The sequence below is a fragment of the Grampus griseus genome (genome assembly GCF_964374135.1).
Source record: "Grampus griseus genome assembly, chromosome: 1".
Classification (NCBI taxonomy): Eukaryota; Metazoa; Chordata; class Mammalia; order Artiodactyla; family Delphinidae; genus Grampus; species Grampus griseus.
Window position 1 is genome coordinate 135,762,386 of NC_139017.1, and position 24,330 is coordinate 135,786,715.

Sequence of the window (24,330 nt, forward strand, 5' to 3'; positions counted from 1 at the left end):
TGCAGGATATCTGCCTCTTTTTTGAGATATTAGCAGTCATTACTGATCACAGCCTAGATTTTATTAACTCACAATGAAAATTTAAATGCTGGCCAGTTTCCATAGTCTAGTAATGAACTACGGTCTAAAGGAAATATTCCCTCAAAAACTCACTGTCTCTGAAGTGCAGGCCAACAGATCACACTACCCAATACCTTTTCTTGTTATAGTCATCAACCAACCTCATTGTCAACTCCCTCCCATTTTGACTTAATGTCTCTTTCCCCACTGCTAATGCTGTCATCATTCTGGGTGAACAAAATATCCATCTAGATGATCTGTCCAATACATGCCCTCTAATTTCCTTCACTCGTCAGTTCTAACTCTCTTTCCCTCTACCACACACAATGACTCATTCCATGGTCATATACTGTCTAAGACTAACTCCTCCAATTATGCACTGGATTCCTTTGCCCCATCTACTAAAGGACTTGGTTTCTACAATTAGCTCTTCCTTCTCAGCCTCATTTTACTCAATATTCAGCAGTATAGCAACAGTTAATAATCTCTCTTTCTTCAAACACATTTTCCCCTTGGCTTCAAGACGCCAAATTCTCTTGGTTTTCCTCCAATCATTTTAACTGTTCACTTTCATTCTCCTTTGCTGGTTCCTCCTCATCTCCCAGACATCTTACCATCATACTGCCATAGAGATCACTCCCTAGAATTCTTATTTATTTATATGCACATCCTTGGTGACATCATCTAGTCTTTGGGCCTTAAATATCTTAAATACCATCTATACGCTGATGACTTCCAAATTTATCTCTGGTTTATACCTCTCCCCTTAACTTCAGACTCACATATCAAATAACCTACTTCCATCTCTACTTGGATGCCTAATAAACATTTCAACTTCAAAAAAACCAAAATCGAATTCTTGATACCTAACATCCCACTTCAAACTTGTTCCTCCTACAATCTTTTCCATTTCAATTAACGGCAACTCCATTTTTTTATTTGCCCACGCCAGCTAACCTTGGAGTCATCCTTGACTTCTCTCCTTCCACAGCCTACATCTAATCTGTCAGCAAACGCTGTTCTCTATCTTGAAAATATATACAAAATATGCTTACTTCTCAACACCCTCCACACTATGCTCTATTCCAAGCCACCATCTCTTTTGCTCAGAATACTGCAATTGACCCCTAACTGATTTCCCTGCTTCAATGTAAGTCGGGTCACATGACACCTGTGGTCAAAACTTGCCAATGGCTTCTCTTTTACTCAGAGTTAAAAGCCAAAGCTCTTACAGTGGTCTAGTATATCCTACACAATCTGGCTCCCCTTTATGTCTCTGACCACATCTCTTACTCCAATTCCCCCTAGATCACTCTGCTACTATGATCTACCTACTATTGCCTGTAGCAATTTCCACCTCAGAACCTTTGTATGTGCTGTTCTCACCATCTGTTATTTCCCCCTCCAGATATCTGCAGGCATATTCCCTCTCCTCTTCACTGTCTAACATATAACATATTTTACTGACATAGCATTTATTGTCTATCTCTTCAATGCCACCCACTACACACACACAAAAAAAATACACACACACAGAAATATGAGCTTCATAATAGCAGAAATTTTGTTGTTGTCTCTTTTTGTTTGCTGGTGTATCCCCAGTACCTAAATGGTACCATTTGTTGAATGAATGGATCAACAAGCTAACACTCTGGCCTCATTTTCCTCCATCTCCCTATACATACTCTGTACATGAGACAAACCAGACTGTTTGTTCCCACCACACCATGTTCTTTACACTTTCATTCTTTTGCTTTGCTGTCCTCCTAGAATCATCAGGACCTTGTTCACATGTTACTTCCTTATATATGCAGTAAGTAATCACTGAACACCTAGTATTATACTAGGTGTTGGAGAGATAAAGATGGTATTGGACATCTCCACTTGGATATCTAATGGGATTCTCAACTTAACACAGCCAAAGCAGACCATTAATGTTCACCTGTATCCCAACATGGTTCTCCTCCATTCTTCGTATCTCAGAAAATGGTATCATTATCAACACCTAGTTTTTCAAGCCAAAACCCAAAATCCCAGTTGCTCAGTCAAAAAAAAAGTGGGGGGAGGGTCCTCACTCCCTTTCTTTTCCTCAGTAATTTATTAGTTTTACCTCCAAAATATATATTGAATTGACAGATTTACCTCCAGCTAGACCAGTGTTGTCAGATACAACTTTCTGCAATGATGGAAATATTTTATATCTTCTCTGTCCAATACGATAGCCACTAGCCACATGTGGCTATTAAGCGCTTGAAATGTGGATAGTGTGCCCAGAGAACCAAAATTTTTAATTAATTTAATTTAAATTTATGTCACATATGGCTAGTGGCTACTGTATTGGACAGCACAAATCTATACCACCACTTGGCTAAAGCCACCATTAATCTGTCAGCTGGACCATAGCAACAGCTTCCTAACTGGTCTCTCTGCTTCCACTTCTGCCTCTGTACCCATTCCACACTATGGTCATATCATGTCACTCCCCCAGCTCTCTGAAAGCTTCCCATTTTGAACAGAATCCAAAATCAGCAAGGTCTTCAAGATTCTATGATATGTGGTCCATGTCTACTCTCTGACCTCATGAACTACCTCTCTTTCCATCATTCACTCCACTCCAGACATTACAGCAATCTTCTTTTTCCTATAATACTCGAACTTTGTTTCAACCTCAGCAACTCTGAGGTTGCTGGTCCGCTTGCTTTAAAAACACTCTGTCCCCCGATTTTCAAATGGCTAGATCTGCATCATCCTTTAGGTCTTAGCTCAAACCTTACCTCTCAGTGAAGCTTTCTTAACAACCCAATCTAAATTAGCACCTCCTCCTTCCTCGGCACACCCTAGGACCGCACCCTGTTTCACTCTCCTCATAGCACTTATCAGTGCCTAAAACAGTCTGGTTAATTTGTTTACTTACTATCGAGAACTGCTAGATACCCCTAGAACATAAACTCCACAAGGGCAGAGACGCTGTCTTTTACCACTGTACCCCCAATGCCTTACCTATCAGATACTAGGTGCCCAATAAAAATTTGCTGAATAAAAGAAAAAACAAACATAGCTTCTGCTCCTAAAGAATTCAGTCTCGTGGCGATACTAATAAGAAAATGACCAATTACAATATAATGCCCAGGCCTTTGGAAAAGCTGAAATTCTGGGTGCTCCAGGACGGAGAGGATGAAACCTAACCCAGTGTTAGGACTAGGGCAAAGCAGTTTTTCTAGAGGTAGTTGCATTTAAAAGCTGATATTTAAAGGACGTTGGAATTGGAAGCCTAGAGGAAGGGAGATATAGGTAAAGTTTTCCAAGCAGAAGCAACAGTTGAAATATAGCAAGCAAGAGAAGATGGTGACCTGACAATAAAAGCAGAGAGAAATGAACAAGATTTAGGGGACACTCAAGATTAAGACTGGCAGAACTTAATGATCAATTATATGTAAGGGGCGAGGGAAGAGGAGTTAAATATGATGCCCAAGTTTTAGGCTTAGGAAGCTGTGTGAATGGTATTTTCATTCACGCGCAAAAAATATGTATATATGGGATAAAAAGTTCAACTTAGTTTCAGATGACTCTGTGACTCCAGAATGGAAACACCCAATAAATAGTTTGATAAATGTGTCCAGAATTCAGGAGCAATATAGATTTGTAAATTTTTAAGATAGAGATGACAAATGACACCCAAAAAGGGTTCACTAAGATTACTCTAGCTCAGAATGCTGAAATACATCAATATCTAATGGCCAGGCAGGTAACAAGGGACCCAGAATAGAAAGTCTCAAGAAGAGGCAAGAATGTAAAAAGAAAATCAGAAGACTGTGGTCCCATGGAGACCTAGAGACTACAACATTTCAAGGTGGTAGTGGTGAATAATGTTAAAAGCTGTCCGTAGGTCGGATAACATAAACATTTTTAAGAGTTGGCAGGCAAAACCATCTCTACCAAATTAGAAAGTATTGATCCTTTGACCAGTTAAAATGAAGTTTCCCTAAGAACCATGGGGGAATGAAAAACAAGGACAAAAGTCATTTCAACAAATTCTAGTTCATGGGAAAGTTTGGAGTTTCCTTTCAATCCTGTTTATTCCTTTTAATTTTCTCCCAGTGGGGTTTTTTCAATTGGAATTAATAGAGAAATTGTGCAATATATAACCTTCATTCTTAGTATTTACTTTTCAAACTTTCTTGCTTACTCTAGAAGCCCATTCTGTAGCAAGGAAACTATTCTTGGCAGTTAGTCCAAGACTGCAGAGAACAAACAAAACGACTAAAAGGATCAGGTCTCTCTCCCTGTTTAAATCACTGACGCTGTTAAAGGCTATGTCAGTAAGCTTGTTGTGTAGCAAGAATACATGAGTGCCTTTTTAAAAAAAATTCAGATCCACAATTAAAGAGGAAATGTGGCAGAATGGATAAGCTCAAGGCTGGAAGCCAGAAGCTTTAAACATTAAATTCACCTCTGCCAATTACCTTTGAGTAATATTGAGAACATTCTATAACTCCTTCACAAAACAGCAAATAATTAAATAATTCTAAAACAGAATGATATAAGTAATCAAACCAAAATCAAACAATTATAAGTAATTACAGAAATGGAAGGAAGAAAACACTAGTAGTTATAACATCAAAAATAAGCTTCTAAATCCTCACGACAACTGCAACTGCTTATTGACAAAATCTGATTTGTGTTTATAGGAACAGAACAGGAACTAGAACTCATACCCTAAATGGACAAAGGTTCCCTGGGATCTTTCAGGGTTGGCATTCTAAAAGTGGTGAAGTCAGGAAACAAGGAAAATACAGAGATCTCTCCCCTCTCCATTCTCACTTTGGCACGTGACATTTTTAGTCTGGTTTCCCAGTTTTCTCCTCTTATAGGAAGTGACCACTCAGTAAGGAAGAGCAAAGAGACTTAGCTTAGAAGTCATTCAGTAACTAGAATAAAGTCATTACTAACATGGAGCTGAAGTCAGACATGAGCTGTTTCAATTAACTGAAAATCATTCGGAATCATGAGAGGACTGGAATCAGCTTGCAGCCTGCCAATTCCTGCTTCTGAGCCAATGCACATCTAATAGCAGGCATTGTAACAGTAAGAACACATTTAATCCTCAAAGAGCACCATGGGGTATCCCCATTTTAAAGTTAAGGAAACAAAGAATACAAGAGTGAGTCACTGAACTCATAGGTGATATTTTAATTCCTATGATAATCTTTAAAAGCCTGTATATACATATTCTGGATTATCTAGAATACAGGTCCTAGACGACAACCTCATAATCAAGTACTGCCATACAATTTCAGGGGCCTCATTTCCTGTTTACGTTTATGATCAAGTGAACTTCAAATGAAGATCAAATGACACTGAAGCTTACTGTTAGAATGAAGTTTTCATCATAGTGATGTGAGAAAAGAGTCATCACAGGTCACCCAATGGCACACCAAACCCAAAAAAAGCCTTCTTTGAACAGTCAGTGACATATTCATGCTGTTGGTAAGATACACTGAGTGGGACCCTCATTTAACATACCAATTTGCAATGGTTCTCTAGCAATAAATGTATCTAGTTATAGAAATAGTATAAATACTAGAAATATATAAATGCATGTTCCAAATCCCAGCAATAACTGGATCAGCCATTCATTTAAGAATTTCAAGAATGCTACTGTATTGGTTTCCTATTGTTGCCATACTTAGTGCTTAAAACACCACAAACGTATTCTGTATTATCTTACATAGGGGTAAGAAGTCTGATAGGGTAGAAGTCTGACACATGCCTCACTGGGCTAAAAAATCAAGACATAGCAGGGCTGCATTGCCTTCTGGAGGCTCTAAAAGAAATCCATTTCCTTGTATTTTCCAACTTTTAGAGACCATCTGCAATCCTTGGCTTATGGCCCCCTTCCTCCATCTTCAAAGCCAGCCACAGCCAGTTCAGTCCTTCTCATATCCCATAACTCTGACCTTGCTTCCATCCTCAGATCTCTTCCTCTGGCTTATGATTCCCTCTTCCACTTCTATGGACCATTGTATTACACTCAGACCACCCAGATAACCCAGGAAAATCCCCCTATTTTTGTCAGCTGACTAGCAACCTTAAATCCATCCATAACCTTGGACTTCTCCTTTGCCATGTAATATAACATACTCACTGGGGATTAGGACATCTTGGGACTGAGGGACACTATTCCCTACCACAGCTACTACGCAGCCTTGTTATTAGGTAGACAACATACCTCTAGAGGGTTATCAAGTAGTTCCCCATCAATGCTGACATCTAAAGATGACTCACTAACGAAGTTTAGGCTAAATATAACCTCTGACTATAATGACCTAGCAAACAAAGCCTCAAAGATATTAATACTACTGCTTGTCATCTCAGTTTTCTCAGTACTGGAGTAGAAATTAACAGCATGGCATTTGAAATCAGATATGAACACAACTACTAGCTCTGCAACTTACTAGCTATTCAACCTTGGACAAGCTGCTGGTCCTCTTTAGACATGCAATTTTCTTATCCATAAAATGAGGATAATAATACTCCTTATATGCTTATTGTGAGAATGAAGTGAAATTATGTATGTAGAATGCTCAGTACAGTTTCTAGCCATTATCAGGTAGTCAATAAAATTAATATTTATTTTATTAAACTCTATCCAAGCTTTAAGATAAAAGTAAAGACAGTTTTCAGTGTTTAGCATATTACATTTTCACAATAAATATTAAACATAACTTCAAATGATGTAAAGGAACACTGCTGCATACTTAATGTCTAAATTTTCTATGGGTCTAGCTGATTTTAAATTATTATTTATCTTTCAATTTAATTACTTAGTGTATTTATTAAACTCTTAATTTACTTATCTTCTAAGTTTGTAACTTGTCTTATCCAAAAAGAAAAAAATTCATTTGACTTCCTAAGGGCTTTACAATCAGTAATTAAAGTAATGATTGCAGTTTGGCAAATAATATTCAGTACTATGGCAGATAATCTTTAATAGTAACTTTCTACCTTTTCCATAAAGAAAATATCTTGGTATGTTAATTAAAAGTGACTAGAAAATAATTATAAAAGAAATCTAGAAATAGCAAAGTACTAAATGACCTTCAACACGAATATTAGCGATGAGCCAATTTACAATTAGACTTTTAATTCTAAACCAGAAGTATGCAAAAAAGGATTGATATGGTTAAATGAATTAACACTTGCTAAATATAAATATGAAAAAATTGTATATTTATAAAAGTTTAACTAAAAATAAATAATTATTAAATATAATATTTCAAGACAGTTTCTCTTTTATATTATCAAGTGCAAAAATACTTACAGTTTGATAATATGAGGATGACGAAAGAGTTTTAGATTTTGAATTTCTCGTTTTATTTTTCCAACAACATCTAAACTGCGAATCTTCTGTCTATTTAAAATTTTAACTGCCACCTTATGGCCTGTTAATTGATGTTCTCCAACTAGAGAAAAGAAAAAGGAAAATAACCTTGCTGTCATAGCAACATAATTATTTATTCATGCTTCCTTCCACTGTAACTCCAAACTTCTTTACTCATATATGCCTCTTTGATATCATTTATTGCATAGAACAGAAGATATCTCTTTTCATGTCTGTCTCTTCTATTGGAGTATGCACTCCTTGAGGACAGAAACTATATCTTAGTCTCCTCTGTATCCTCAACACCTAGTACAGAGATGTTAATTAAATCTTTGTGGAAAGGATGACTGAAGTCCAAATTCTTACCTAAAAGTATAATCAAATTTGAAACATCTTTCGTATAGAATAGAATAGAATTTACTATGTTTTGTTAATCTCTTTCTTTCTCCTCTTCTGGTTAATCCAGTCATTGTATTATTGAAGAATAAATAATTGCTATAATAAACTAAAACCCATAACTAGTTTCAAAACTATTCCATCAGAAAATCCACAAGTAACCCTTTTTTTTTTTGCCTTTTCTATAAAGCTTTCCCATTTTCTCCCTATTTGATGGAATCTCAAATGATGTAATACTGAGGGTTTGAACTTCTTTCAAACCCTCACAGTATATTTATAAAGCTCATGTGTCAGTCATCATTTTGAGGCTATTTTATATATTTGTATTTTTGAAAAATCACATGACATGAGCTATTAGCTCTTATCCTCCTTGAATAAGACAGTCAGTATTCATCTGAATCTCCTAGGAAGTATATAAGCACAGTATTTTGTACATACTGGATGCATCATACTTCCTGATTTCAAACTACATTACAAAGTTATAGTAATCAAAACAGCACAGTACTGGCATAAAACCAGACACAGAGATTAATGGAATAAAGAGCCCATAAATAAACTCATGCATATAAGGTCAATTAATTTATGACAAAAGAATCAAGAATATACAATGGGGAAAAGATACTCTCTCCAATAATTGGTGTTGGGAAAATTGGATAGCCACATACAAAAGAATGAAAATAGACCCCTATCTCACACAGTACATAAAAATCAACTCAAAATGGATTAAAGACTTAAATTTAAAACCAGAAACCATAAAACTTCTAGAAGGGGGTAAGCTCCTTGATATTAGTCTTAGCAATGATTTTTTGGGACTTGACAACAAAAGCAAAGGCAACAAAAGCAAATATAAACAAGTGGGACTAAATCAAACTAAAAAGCTTCTGCACAGCAAAAGAAAACATCAACAAAATGAAAAGGCAACCTACTGAATGGAAGAAAAAATTTGCAAATTATATACCTGATAAGGGGTTTTAATACCCAAAATATATAAATTACTTAACAACTTAATAGCAAAAAACCAAACAATCTGATTTTAAAAATAGACAGAAAAACTGAATAAACCTCTTGCCAAAGAAAGTATACAAATGGCCACATACACAAAATCATCAGGTAATCATCACTAACCATCAGGTAGATGCAAATCAAACCCACCACCACAATGAGCTATCACCTCACACCTGTCAGAATGGCTGTCATTAAAACTGAAAAGATAACAAGTGTTGGTGAAGATGTGGAGAAAGGGGAACCCTTGTGCACTGTTGATGGGAATGTACATTGATGTAACCACTATGTAAAACAGTGTGGAGGTTCCTCAAAAAATAAAAAATAGAACTACCATATGATCCAGCAATCCCACTTCTGGATACTTGAAATAAAAACAGCATATCAAAGAAATATCTACACTCACATGTTCATTGCAGCATTATTCACAAAAGCAAAGATATGGAAACTACCTCAGTGTCCATGGACATATGAATGAATGAATAAAGAAGATGTGGTGTGCATATTCCCTCTTTCTCTCTCTCTCTCTCTCTCTCTCTCATGTACACACACACACAGAGACACACACACAGTGCAATATATTATTAGTTCATGAGAAAGAAAGAAATCCTATTTTCAACATGGATGGACCTTGAGGGTATTATGCTAAGTGAAATGAGCCAGATAAAGAAATACTACATGAGATCCTGTTATATGTGGGGTATCAAAGAAAAAATGTCAAACTCATAGAAACAGAGAGTAGAAGAGTGGTTGCTAGGAGCTGGGGGATGAGGGAAATAAGAAGTGGGTAAAAGGGCACAAACGTTCTGCACTAAGATGAATAAGATACGAGGATCTAATGTAAAACATCACCATGATGAACACTTTAAATATTTTATAATTTTGTCAATTATACCCCAATAAAGCTGAATCTTTAATTAAAGTTTTTTCAAATCATTGCTTTGTCTATGATATCTGAAGAAATAACACACTCATTTATCTTCATACCTGAAGAAATTTTTCCTCGCAAAGCAACAGCAAAGAAATGGCATCGATGGAGTTGGGGGAGGATCAAGATGGCAAAGGAGTAGGACAGGGAGCTCACCTTCTCCCACAGAAACATTAAAAGCACATCTACAAGTGGAATGATTCATACAGAAAATCTACTGAACACTGGCAGAAGACCTCAGACTTCCGCAAGGGCAAGAAAACCTCCATGTAACCATATAGGACAAAGGAAAAAGACAAAGAAAGGAACTGGGACAGGGCCTGAACCCCAGGAAGGGAGCTGTGAAGGAAGAAAGGTTTATGCCCCTTGGGGAGTACCCTCACCAGTGTGGAGATCAGCCTGCATGGAGGGGGAGCTTTGGAGCCTAGCAGGAGAGTGCAACAACCGGTTTGTGGAAGGCAAAATGGAGAGTAACGAACACAGAAGGTTGTCACTGCCACCCTGTGCTCCCCAGCCTTAGACACTTGCCTGTCAGTGTGGGTGGGGGCTGGGTGCTGAAGCTCAGCCTTCAGAGGTCAGACCCAGGAAGAGGACCGGGGTTGGATGTGCAGAGACAGCCTGAAGAGGCTGGACTGTGGCAACTGAGGGGGTACTCAGAAGAAACCAGAGCTCACTGGAGAGGCAAGGTGCCATTATTTGGGGGTTCACGAGGAGAGAGGCAGGAACACCATAAGAGCTTCCTTCCCTGTGGGCTCTCCCAGGCAAGAGGACACCACCTACAGCAACTCTGGGGGTGGGCACAAGTTGTCACCACCATCCTGGGCTCCAGAGGAGTGCTGTCCCAGGAGTGCATGGGTAGTAGCCACCCTTAGGAGACTGGTGAGCAGGTGCCAAGCTCTGTCCCGGGAGTGTGGGAATGGCAGCTGCCCCTAGCAGACCTGCAAGCAAGCAACGAGCCCTGCCACCGCTCTCCCCAGAGTGCACAAGGGCCACTGCACCTGCATACGCTGTATCAAGGGGATAATAGCCAACACACACTGAGGAAAGAGACAGCCACCATCCAGACTAAGAGCAGCCCCTCAATCCCGGAAAAGATGGTGGAGGAGAAGAACTTGAGCTCACTTCCTCTCATGAAAACACCAAAATCGCAACTTAACTGCTGAATAACCACTGACAAAAGACCAGAACCTACCAGAGAAGATATTTTACATTCAAAGACAAAGAAAGAGCCACAACAAAACTGTAGGAGGGGTGCTTTCATGACATAATCAAACCCCATACCCCTTTGTAGATGACCCACACACTAGAAAATACCTGTATTGAAGAGGTTCTCCCACAAGAGTGAAAATCTTGAGCCCCTGTCAGGCTCCCCAGCCTGAGGGTCTGGCATCAGAAGGAGGAACTCCCAGACCAACTGGCTTCGAAGGCCAGTGGGGCTTGAGTGCAGGAGCTCCACAGGACTGTGGGAAACAGAGACTCCACTCCTGGAGGGCTCACACAGGTTTCACATACACAGGGACCCAGCAGAAAGCAGTAACTCAATAGGAATCAGGGCTGGACCTACCTACAGGTCTTGGAGGGTCTCCTGGGGAGTCAGGGGTTGGCTGTGGTTCACTGTGGAGGCAAGGACATTGGTGGCATGGGCCCCAGAAAATATTGATCAGTGTGAGTTCTCCCAGAGGTCGCCATTTTGGTATCAAGACCTGGTCCTACCCAAGAGCCTACAGGCTTCACTGCTAGAATGCCTCAGGCCAAATAACGAGCGGGATAGGAACACAGCCCCACCCATCAGCAGACAGGCTGCTAACACCATACTGAGCTCACAGCCATCTCTAAACACATCCCTTGACAAGGCCCTACCCACCAGAGGGACAAGACCTAGATCCACCCACCAGTGGGCAGGAACCAGTCCCTCCCACGAAGAAGCCTGCATAAGCCCAAGGACCAACCTCACCCACCAGGGGACAGACAGCAGAAGCAAGAGGAGCTACAATCCTGCAGCCTGTGGAACGGAAACCACAATCACACAAAGTGAGACAAAATGAGACAGCAGAGAAAAATGTTCCAGACAAAGGAACAAGATAAAAACCCACAAGAACAATTAAATGAAATGGAAATAGGCAATCTACCTGAAAAATAATTTAGAGTAATGATAGTAAAGATGTTCCAAGATCTCAGAAAAATAATGGAGGCACAGATCGAGAAGATACAAGAGATGTTTAACAAAGAGTTAGAAGGTTTAAAGAACAAAGAAACAGAGATGAACAATACAATAGCTTGAATGAAAAATACACTAGAAGAAATCAATAGCAGAATAATCAAGGCAGAAGAACGAATAAGTGAGCTGGAAGACAGAAAGGTAGAAATCACTGTCACAGAACAGAATAAAGAAAAAATAATGAAAAGAAATGAGGACAGTCTAAGAGACCTCTGGGACAACATTAAATGCACTAACATTCACATTATAGGGGTCCCAGAAGGAGAAGAGAGAGAGAGAAAGGGCCTGAGAAAATATTTGAAGACATTATAGCTGAAAACTACTCTAACATGAGAAAGGAAACACTCACTCAAGTCCAGGAAGTGAAGCGAGTCCCATACAAGATGCTAAGACACATATTAATCAAACTGACAAAAATTAAAGCCCCCCCAAAATTTAAAAGCAACACAGGAAAAGCAACAAACAACACACAAGTGAATCCTCATAAAGTTATCAGCTGAGTTTTCAGAAGAAACCTGGCAGGCCACAAGGGAATGGGCATGATATATTCAGAGTGAAAGGGAAGGACCTACAACCAAGAATACTCTACCAGCAAGGCTCTCATTCAGATTTGACAGCGAAATCAAAATCTTTACAGACAAGCAAATGCTAAGAGAATTCAATACCACCAAACCAGCATTAAACAAATCCTAGGAACTTCTCTAGGCAGAAAATAAAAGGCCACAGCCAGAAACAAGAAGAGTACAAATCACAAGGCTCACCAGTAAAGGCAAACACAAAGCAAAGGTAGGAAATCACCCACACACAAATATGGTATCAAAACCAGCAACTGTGAGAAGAGTACAAACACAGGATATTGAAAAGGCACTGGAAATGAAGAGACCAGCAACTCAAAACAATCTTGTACATATATAGACTGCTATATCAAAGCCTCATGGGAACAACAAACCAAAAATCTCCAATAGATACACATACAAAAAAGAAAAAGCAAACCAAACACAGCACAAAAGCTAGACATCAAATCATAAGGGAAGAGAACAAAAAAGGAAGGGAAGAAAAAACACCTTCAGAAACAAAGCCAAATCAATTAACAAAATGGCAATAAGAACATACATATTGATAATTATCTTAAATTTAAATGGATTAAATTTCAAACCAAAAGACAGACTGGCTGAATGGACACAAAAATAAGACCCAAATATATGCTGTTTATAAGAGACCCACTTCAGATCTAGGGACACATACAGACTAAAAGTGAGGGGATGGAAAAAGATACTCTATGCAAGTGGAAATAAAAAGAAAGCTGGAGTAGCAATACTTGTATTAGACAAAATAGACTTTAAAATAAAGACTGTTACAAGAGACAAGGAAGGACACTACATAATGATCAAGGGATCAATACAAGAAGATATAACAATTGTGAATATATATGCACCCCACATTGGAGCACCTCAATATATAAGGCAAATGCTAACAGTCATAAAAGGAGAAATCAACAGTAACACAATACTAACGGGGGACCCCACTTTCATCAATGGACAGATCATCCAGACAGAAAATCAATAGGAAACACAGCCCTTAAATGGCACATTAGACCAGATGAACCCAATTGATATTTATAGACCATTCCATTCAAAAGCAAAAGAACACACTTTCTTCTCCAGTGCACATGGAACATTCTCCAGGATAGATCACATCTTTGGCCACAAATCAAGCCTTGGTAAATTTAAGAAAATTAAAGTCATATCAAGCATCTTTTCTGACCACAACACTATGAGATTAGAAATCAATTACAGGGGAAAAGAACTGTAAAAGACAGACACATGGAGGCTAAACAACATGTTACTAAACAAACAATGGATTACTGAAGAAATCAAAGGGAAATTAAAAAAAATACTTAGAGACAAATGACAACAAAAACACCACAATGCAAAACCTATGAGACACAGCAAAAGCAGTTCTAAGAGAGAAGTTAGGAACAATACAATCTTACCTCAGGAAACAAGAAAAATCTCAAATAAACATCCTAACCTTACACCTAAAGCAACTAGAGAAAGAAGAATAAACAAAACCCAAAGTTAGTGGAAGGAAAGAAATCAAAAATATCAGAGAAGATATAATCAGAGACAAAGAAAACAACAGAAAAGATCAATGAAATAAACCTGGTTTTTCAGAAAGATAAACAAAACTGACAAACCTTTAGCCAGACTCATCAAGAAAAAAAGATACAGGGCTCAAATCAATAAAATTAGAAATGAAAAAGGAGAAGTTACAACGGACACCACAGAAATACAAAGGATCATAAAAGACTACTACAAACAACTATAGGCCAGTAAAATGGACAACCTAGAAGAAATGGACAAATTCTTAGAAATACACAACCTTCCAAACTGAACCAGGAAGAAATATAAAAAATATGAACAGACCAATCACAAATACTGAAATTGAAACTGCGATTTAAAAACTTCAAACACACTAAAGTCCAGGACCAGATGACTTCACAGGTGAATTCTATCAAACATTTAGAAAAGAGTTAACACCTATTCTTCTGAAACTCTTCCAAACAATTGCAGAAGGAACACTCCCAAGCACATTCTATGAGGCCACCATCACCCTGATACCAAAACCAGACAAAGATATCACAAAAAAAGAAAATTACATGCCAATATCACTAATGAACATACATGCAAAGTCCTCAAAAAACTACTATCAAACCAAATCCAACAATACACTAAAAGGATCATACATGATGATCAAGTGGGATTTATCCAAAGGATGCAAGAATTCTTCAGTATCTGCAAATCAATCACTGTGATACACCACATTAACAAACTGAAGAATAAAAACCATATGATCATCTCAATAGATGCAGAAAAAGCTTTTGATAAAATTCAACACCGATTTATGATAAAACCTCTCCAGAAAGTGGGCACAGAGGGAAATTACCTCAACATAATAAAGGCCATATATGACAAACCCACAACTAACATCATTCTCAATGGTGAAAAACTGAAAGCATTCACTCTAAGATCAGGAACAAGACAAGAATGTCCCCTCTCACCACTATTATTTAACATAGTTTTGGAAGTCCTAGCCATGGCAATCAGAGAAGAAAAAGAAATAAAAGGAATACAAATTGGAAAAGAAGAAGTAAAACTGTCACTGTTTGCAGATGACATGATACTATACATAGAAAATCCTAAAAATGCTACCAGAAAACTACTAGAGCTCCTCAAGGAATTCAGCAAAGTTGAAGCATATGAAATTAATACGCAGAAATCTGTTGCATTCCTATACATTAAGAACAAAAGGTCAGAAAGAAAAATTAAGGAAACAATCCCATATACCATTGCATCAAAAAGAATAAAATATCTAGGAATAAACCTACCTAAGGAGACAAAAGACCTGTACTCTGGAAACTATAAGATGCTGATGAAAGAAATCGAAGATGACACAAACAGATGGAAAGATATACCATGTTCCTGAATTGGAAGAATCAATATTGTCAAAATGACTACACTACCCAAGGCAATCTACAGATTCAGTGCAATACCTATTAAATTACCAATGGCAATTTTCACAGAACAAGCCCCCAATTTTTAAAAATTTGTATGGAAACACAAAAGGCCCTAAATAGCCAAAGCAATCCTGAGAAAGAAAAAAGGAGCTAGAGGAATCAGGCCCCCTGCCTTCAGACTATACTACAAAGCTATAGTAATCAAAACTGTATGGTACTGGCACAGAAACAGAAATATAGATCAATGGAACACGATAGAAAACCCAGAAATAAACCCATGCACCTATGGTCAATTAATCTATGACAAACAAGGCAAGAATATACAGTGGAGAAAAGCCAGTCTCTTCAATAAGTGGTGCTGGGGAAACTGGACAGCTACATGTAAAAGAATGAAATTAGAACACTCCCTAACACCATACACAAAAATAAACTCAAAATGGATCAAAGACCTAAATGTAAGGCCAGACACTATAAAACTCTTAAGAGAAAAACATAGGCAGAACACTCATTGATATAGATTGCAGCAAATTCTTCTTTGAACCATGACATACAGTAATGAAAATAAAAACAAAAATAAGCAAATGGGAGCTAATTAAACTTAAAATCTTCTGCACAGCAAAGGAAACCATAAACAAAATGAAAAGACAACCCACGGAATGGGAGAAAATATTTGCAAATGATGTGATTGACAAGGGATTAATCTCCAAAATAGACAAACAGCTCATGCAGATCAAAAATGAAAAAAAAAAACAACATCAAAAAATGGGTGGAAGATCTAAATAGACATTTCTCCAAAGAAGACATACAGAAGGACAAAAAGCACATGAAAAGATGCTCAACATCACTAACTATCAGAGAAATGCAAATCAAAACTACAATGAGGTATCACCTCATACCGGTCAGAATGGCCATCATCAAAAACTCTACAAACAATAAATGTTGGTGAGGGTGTAGAGAAAAGGGAACCCTCTTACACTGTTGGTAGAAATGTAAATTGGTACAACCACTGTGGAGAACAGTATGGAGGTTCCTTAAAAAACAAAAATAGAACTACCATATGATCCAGCAATCCCCACTCCTAGGCATATATCTGGAGAAAACATAATTCAAAAAGATACATGCACCCCAATGTTCATTGCAGCACTATTTACAGTAGCCAAGACATGGAAGCAAACTAAATGTCCATCGACAGAGAAATGGATAAAGATGTGGTACATGTATACATGGAATGTTACTCAGCCACAAAGAAGAACCAAATAATGCCATTTGCAGCAACATTGATGGACCCAGAGATTATCATACAAATTGAAGTAAGTCAGACAGAGAAAGACAAATTTCATATGATATCACTCATCTGTGGAATCTAATTTTTTTAAAAAATGACACAAATGAACTTATGTACAAAACAGAAAAAGACTTACAGATATCAGAAACAAACTTACGGTTTACAAAGGGGAAACGTTGGGGGGAGGGATAAATCAGGAGCTTGGGATTAACATACACATACACACACTACTATATATAGATAACCAACAAGGACCTACTATATAGCACAGGGAACTCTACTCAATATTCTGTGATAACCTTTATGAGACAGGAATTTGAAAAAGAATGAACATATGTATATGTATAACTAAATCACTGTACTGTACACCTGAAACTAACACAACATTGTAAATCAATTATACTCCAATAAAATTAAAAAAAAAAGAAATGGCATCATCCCTTGAAACACTTAAGCACACTGATAAGCTAATTGGTTACCTGAGGTCAAAAGATTCAAATGCATTAAGAACACCTCCTCTTTTTGCTGAAATATACTAGCCTCTATTACCTAATAACTTATTAAGTGAATTAGTACTTAGCTATAATTAATTAAATCCAGATAGTTGTCTCATAATCACATCCTACCTGAAAGCCGAATGAATATTCCTAAAAATCTTGTAATATAAACAGATTTAACACCAAGAATTTCTTTTTGTGTATTACAGCTATAAATTTTCTATGGAAGTAACAGGGGGAAAAAGGCTTGGATTCATTAATGTTTAACTAACATTCATTTATTCAATCTAAAAACATTTACTGAGCACCATTTACATGCCACGGCTGTGTTGATCAAAGACACATGTAAAGAGAGATTTAATAGGTCTCCAAGTTTTAGTAGGGAGAAAAACAATCAGCAATAAAGGAGCTAAAATCGATTCTGTATGGTAGCAAATCTGTCTGAAAACTGTTAGGGATACCTTATTTGTGAAGGGAGAACATAGATGAGAAACAAAACATTTTTAAAAATCAAGGATGGACAAATTTGCCATAATTTATCATGTATATAAGTAAATATCCAGCTCAATACCTCTTTTGACAGGAGCAATAAAGAACACTCATCCATGGAACAACTATTTAATGAATGCCTACTATGGTGTATTCCATACCAAGTGAAGTTAATAGGCACTTGGGATGTAAGCAGTGAACAAATTAGTTCTGTCACACTGCTAGGTGTCCCCCAATATCTATTCCAGCCTTCCTTCCCAGACATGTGATTCCCAAATTACACCTGTGCACGTGTCTACCCAGAGTAGAGACTGCATCCTAATATCTCCTGTAACTAGGTATGGCCATGTGACCTATGTTCTGGCCAATGACATGCGAGCAGAAATGTCTCTAGCAGCAGCTTCTTCATCCCTTCCTCCATCCTGAAGCCTGGAACTACCTGCTCAGACTGTTACAAGAGAGTAAAATACTACCTTGTTTAAGCTATTCTTAACTTTGAAAATTCTTGTCATTCACAGCTGAACCTCAATAATACCCTATTCAGAATACTTTAAAATGCAAAATGTTTGAACTTATTTCAAATTTCCCATTTTGCTGAACTACCATCCATGAACTAATGGAAATAAACTATAATTTATAGCCCATACAATTTCTTGGATTAAAGGATTCTACGAAATTATCACTCATTAGTGGTCCATTTTGTTTTTCCCAAACTCTATTCAAATTATACAAAATACTCTCTAAAGCGATTGAAAAATCTATACTTACCCAATCTATCCTTTTAGAATTTTACATTTGATAAGGTGAAGAGTTGTTATACAGAAGAAAGAATAAAACTGTTTTATATTGTTCTAGGAGCAAAACTGGGAATAATCAATACAAATTCTTTCAACAGAGTCCTCTGCTCTACGAAGCCCCTCTCACCTCCTTTTTCACCACTCAAGCCTATACTGAAAATTAAAACATTAAAATTTTTTAATGTTACTACTGTACCCTGAGTATCCTTTTTTTCACAGGATGTGTAACACTAACATTTATTATTTTTCAGTTCATCTCTCAATACTAGATGGGAGGGGGCTGGAGGTCAGGTCCCCTGTAGTCTTTTTCTATTGCCAGGGTTGGCAATAAGCGGTAAGCCGAGAAAATGAGGCACAGAGAAGTTACGGATTTGCCCACATTCGTTCAGCTATGAAGTAGCAGGGCTGGAATTAAAACCCAGCAGCATGCACCATCCAATATTCAAACAGAGGAAGCTCAGCCATTTGTCAAGATCACCATAAGATAAATTCCTGCATTAACTAACAGGTTGGACTAGATCAAGCCTAATTCCCCTTCCAATTCTAAGATTTTTGTAATTATATCCCCAGGGATCATTCCACACTACATCTTTTAAGGGTATAAATCTTTTAAGCCACTCTAGCCTCTTGATTTTAGTTGTCATTTTCTGGATGCTTTCCAGCTTTTCTTGATACACAAGACGCAGGACTTCTTATGGCTGTATTATGGAGTTGTAAATACATGATTGTTTTGCACGAAGACTATAATTTTTCTAACGTCCAGTATCATTCCCAATGAAGTCTAGCGTTTTTTACCACAAGCATGGACCCTATAATTTTATGAAAAATAACTTGGAACACTTCTCTTCCTATATATTATTCCATATTAATTCATTTAAAATACTTCATTCAATTTTAATATCATAATTTAGAACAGTAATATAGCTAATAAACAATTAAATCTAATTAAGATTTATGAAAATATTTTAATAAAATCTAATTGAATAGAAATCCTTTATTAAAATCCAATAAAAGAACAATCAAAAAATAAACTATTGTGTATTTTAGGTCTAAATTATAATCTATTTATATTTGAGGCTCAAAGAACTGTCAAAATGTCATTCTTCTGTAAAGGCTACAAACTGTATAATATGTATAATAATTTGAATTATTATTATTATACAGTATGTATAAATAATGGTATAGTCTTAATGTAATACTATACAGCTATGAGAATGAGTGAATTACAACTACATGCAATGACGTGGGTAAATCTCACAAACATAATCTTAAGTTAAATAAATGAGAGAAATATGATTATACTTCTATGAAGTTCAAAAATAGATGAAACTATTTATAATCCATGGATAGTGGTGACCTTTGGTGGGGGTGGAAGATGGAAACGTTAACTAAAATGGGACAAAGGTGGGGGGCTTGGGTGATCCTGGTCATTTTTTGTGCCTTTAAGTAGTGGTTATATGTCTATGTTCAGTCTGTGAAAATTCATTGAGGATTTATGTAAGAAATCACTTGGAATGCATGTACCGCTTTACATATATGGTACAATTCAATTTAAAACGTTAAGAAAGAATGTTTGGATGACACTATATCCATACCTAGGCTATTACAAGCCAAGGGACACCATGTGTCAGCAAGCAGGGCCTTGTGTGGCATCAGCCACCCTTACTCATTTGTATCAAGAGCCTTCATTCTGGGAGTCAGGAGTGTCATCTGATGCACACATGGTCTGACCCCTACCTTCAGCAGACTCCTGCCAAAATAACACAAGCCTCCTTTCTTCTTTGCCCACGGTGAAACAAAACAGTCTCATTGCTTTTCTCAAAATTTCCTTTCCTTGAAAGTCCTTTAAAATTCTCTAAAGGACAGTTATGAACAGGAAGCAAAAGATTTCCTGTTTTGATATACCACTGATTAAAAAAGTACTATGGGCACCTTATATACAAATATTATTTATTCCCTAGAACCCTAAAAGTAAACATTACCCCTAGTTTACAGATGAAGAAACTAGAATTAGAGAACAATGAGGAGCAAGGTTTATCTGCCTCCAACACACAAGCTCAAAACTCACATTACTTTGCCTCCCAATAACCAGGCTCTCTTGATGATAACACGTCAAGAGTGCTTACTTGCATGTTTATCCTTCTATGTCCAGCATTTCAGCAGAGAAATCAGGGCACAGTAAAGGGATGGAGTGAGAAAAATCAAGGAAGAAGAATTGCTATGTTCAGCTCAAATGCAGGCTGGGGTAGGGCTGTGGCCTTTGCTATGGATCAGATACATGAAAGTTGTTCTTTAAGAACTGCCTAATGTCAAGAAAATAAATTGCAGACTGAAATAATCCCATAATACAATATGCAACATGCACTAGATTTTTACTGAGAGAACAAACTCACATATCATTGAAGACCTTCTTCTCTTAGTTGTTTTTACTCCCTGTTGGCCTGAACATTCATTTGTTCATTCACTCAATCAACAAATATCTTCTGAGGGTCTAATGTGTACTAGCCATTGCTCCAGATGCTGAAAATGCAGGTATAAATGGAACTTGTATTCTGGAGGAGAATATAAACAATAAACGAACATATAATAATGGTGATAGAATGATAAAAAAAATGAAAATCAAGCAGAGTACTGGGAATAACAAGAATGACTGGGATGAAGGTGGGAAAACTAATTTGAACAGATCAGGAAGGGCCTGAGGATGTGATTTTTCTTTTTTAGCAAAGACTTGTTCTGAAGCTACCTTCTTTGAGAACTGATTACATGATATGCTGTATTCTGCTTTATTTTTGAAACCTGTGTTTATACTGGCTTGGACTATAATTTTAAAGTACTTCTTTAAAACTTAAGTCAATCAAGAATTCCATAGGAGAATCAACTTACTTTTTACAGAATCATTTAAGATGAATCATTTACATAGAGTCAGGGAAAAAGTTTTCTGGTATAGAAGAGATTATTTAAAACTGCTGGAGAAAGTATTAGCATTCAGGTCAGAGATAACAGATTTGAAAAAATGTTCATAGATGTTTCTCACTCCAGATGAACAACAGAATCTTCCAGAAACACTCCCAAAGATTCTTAAATCATCCCCTCTCTTCTCTTTCCAACTCTGGTCCTTACGTGTCTATTCTCTTTCTGTGTTTCTCTTATTCTACATGCTTTGTCTCACTCTTGTTCACTCTCCTTCCTTTTCCTGTCTTCAAACATCTCCCCTTCTATGCCCATCAACTGCCCCTACCTGAATAATTTTTGTTTTTGAATATATTTACTGAATATCATTTTATGTTCCATAAAATTTCTCCTGAAAGTGGAATTGTGGAATAATTTAAAGGTCTCTCCAAGTGTTCCTTTTAGTGGCTACCCTAGAGATTACAACATTCATCTTGGACATTAATAGAATCTAATATAATGTTTTCACCATTTCCTAGACAATGCACGGACTTTAGAACACTTTAACTCTATGCTTCCTCTCCTACTTTTCTGTTGTTGTATTTTAATCCTACATGTATTTTAAATCCCGCAAGATGTTATTACTTTAGTCAATATCTATTTAGTTACCCACATATTTACCCTTTCCAACGGTCTTCATTTCTTCTTGTACTCTTGCTTCCATCTGGGAAAGCATCACCTATTTTTCTGCCTGAAGAATTCCCTTTGGTGTTCCCTTTACTGTAGGTCTGCTGGAGACGTATTCTCTCAGTTTATGCTTACCTGAAAATGTATTGTGCCTTTAATTTTGAAGACTATTTTTATTGGGTACAAAATTATAGGTTAGCAGTTTGTTTCTTTCACCTCTCTGAAGATATCACTCCACCGCTTCCTTGCTTTCATTGTTTTTGTTGAGAAAGTCTGCTTATTTTTGTTCCTTGGAAAACAATATGCCTTTTTTTTATCCTTTGGCTACTTTAACATTTTCTCTGAACATTTTCCCCCATCTCTGCATAGACAGATGAAGTCCACTCCATTATAGGAGAGTCTCAAGCAAAAACAAAACCAAACAAAAACAAAAAAACAGTTTTGAGCAGTTTTCCAATGATGTGCCTAGGAATGGTTTTCTTATATTTATTCTGCTTAGGGTTCATGTATCTTCTGAATCTGTGGCTTGATGTCTTTATCAATTTTGGAAAACTTTCTCCCATTATCTCTTCAGATATTGCTTCTGCCCCACTCCCTCTCCCTTCCTCTTCTGGAACTGTGGAAGTGCCTACTCTGCAAGATCATCAGTGGTCTTGGGTTCAAAATGACATTCATACTCACAGGACACAACAGGTAGTAATCTGAAGACTTAGCTTTTTGGAAGGACTTAGGACTGGAAACAGTCTATCAGCATGGCAAAATCAAACACATCTTTATCAGGAGTCCTTAAAAGATCAGTCGCTGCTTCCCAGACCCTTAATCAATCACACAGGGAGACTAGGTTGTAGATGGATACAATCTACTCCAGCATTCAGAAGTCTCAAACAGTAACCACATCAAATGCATGCAGCTTCTAAGTCCTGCACAAGGGGTGCACTGAGTTTTCCTTGGGTTATTTTTATAGATTCCCGTTCTCTGCTAAAATTCTCCACCTTGAACATATTAATCACAATTATTTTTTAATTGAATAAATTTGACATGCAATATTGTGTAAATTTAAGATGTATAGCATGTTACTTTGATACACTTAGATGTTGTAATATGTTTTTCAACACAGCAATATTTATTACATTATATAATTAGAGTATCATTGTCTATATTAATTATAATGTGAATTAGATCTCTGTGGCTTATTTACTATTCATTACAAGTTTGTACCCTTAATACCATCACTCTTATCCCCCCTTCCAATCCTCTGGTAACAACCACTTTACTCTGTTTTTTACAGGTTTAACATTTTATATTCCACATATAAATGACATGATACAATACTTTCTCTGACTTATCTCACTTAGCATAATACGCTCATATTGTCACAAATTGGAGGATATCCTCCTCTCCCATGGCTGAATAATATTTCATTATGTACATGTACCACAATTTTTCAGTCATTCATCTATTGATGAGCATTTGGGCTGTTTCCATATTTTTGCTATGGTGAATAATGCTGTAATAAAAATTGGATTGTATATATCTCATTAAAATCCTGTTCTCTTTTCCTTTGGGAATATACCTAGAAGAGGAATTGCTGGATCATATGGTAGATCCATTTTTAATGTTTTGAGGAACCTCCGTATCATTTTCCACAGTGGCTGGACCAAGTTACATTCCCACTAACAAGTATAAAGGTTCCATTTTCACCACATCTTCACCAGCACCTGTTGTCTCGTCTTCTTGATGACAGCCATTATAACAGGTGCGAAGTGATATCTCATTGTGGTTCTGATTTGCATTTCCCTGATGATTAGCAATGTTAAGCATCTTTTCATGTCTGTTGTCCATTTTCATGTCCTCTTTGGAAAAATGTCTATTTAGTTCTTCTGCCCACTTTTTCACTGAATTGTTTGTTTTCTTATTAAGGAGACTGCATTCTTTATATATTTTGGATATTAACCCATTATCCCATATGTGGTTTGCAAAAATTTTCTCCCATTCTATAAACCTACAGATGATTTAAGAAGCTTTGGGGGTGTTTCTGGAAGATTCTTTTGTTCATCTGGAGTGAGAATATCTATGAACATTTTTTCAAATCTGTTATCTCATTTTGTTAACTGTTTCTTTTGCTCTGCAGAAGCTATTGAGTTTGATGTAGTCCCATTTGCTGATTTTTGCTTTTGTTGCTTG

At 37.0% G+C, this 24,330-nt stretch overlaps 1 protein-coding gene across 1 annotated transcript in view; it reads right to left on the minus strand.

Annotated features, from left to right (window-relative positions):
• The window catches only part of PRKAA2 (protein kinase AMP-activated catalytic subunit alpha 2), a 64,791-nt gene that overhangs the window by 25,330 nt on the left and 15,131 nt on the right, over positions 1 to 24,330 (minus strand). The window contains exon 2 of the mRNA XM_082653518.1: positions 7,382 to 7,523. Coding sequence (XP_082509644.1) covers positions 7,382 to 7,523 — 142 coding nt within the window. The remainder of the gene's footprint in view (positions 1 to 7,381; positions 7,524 to 24,330) is intronic.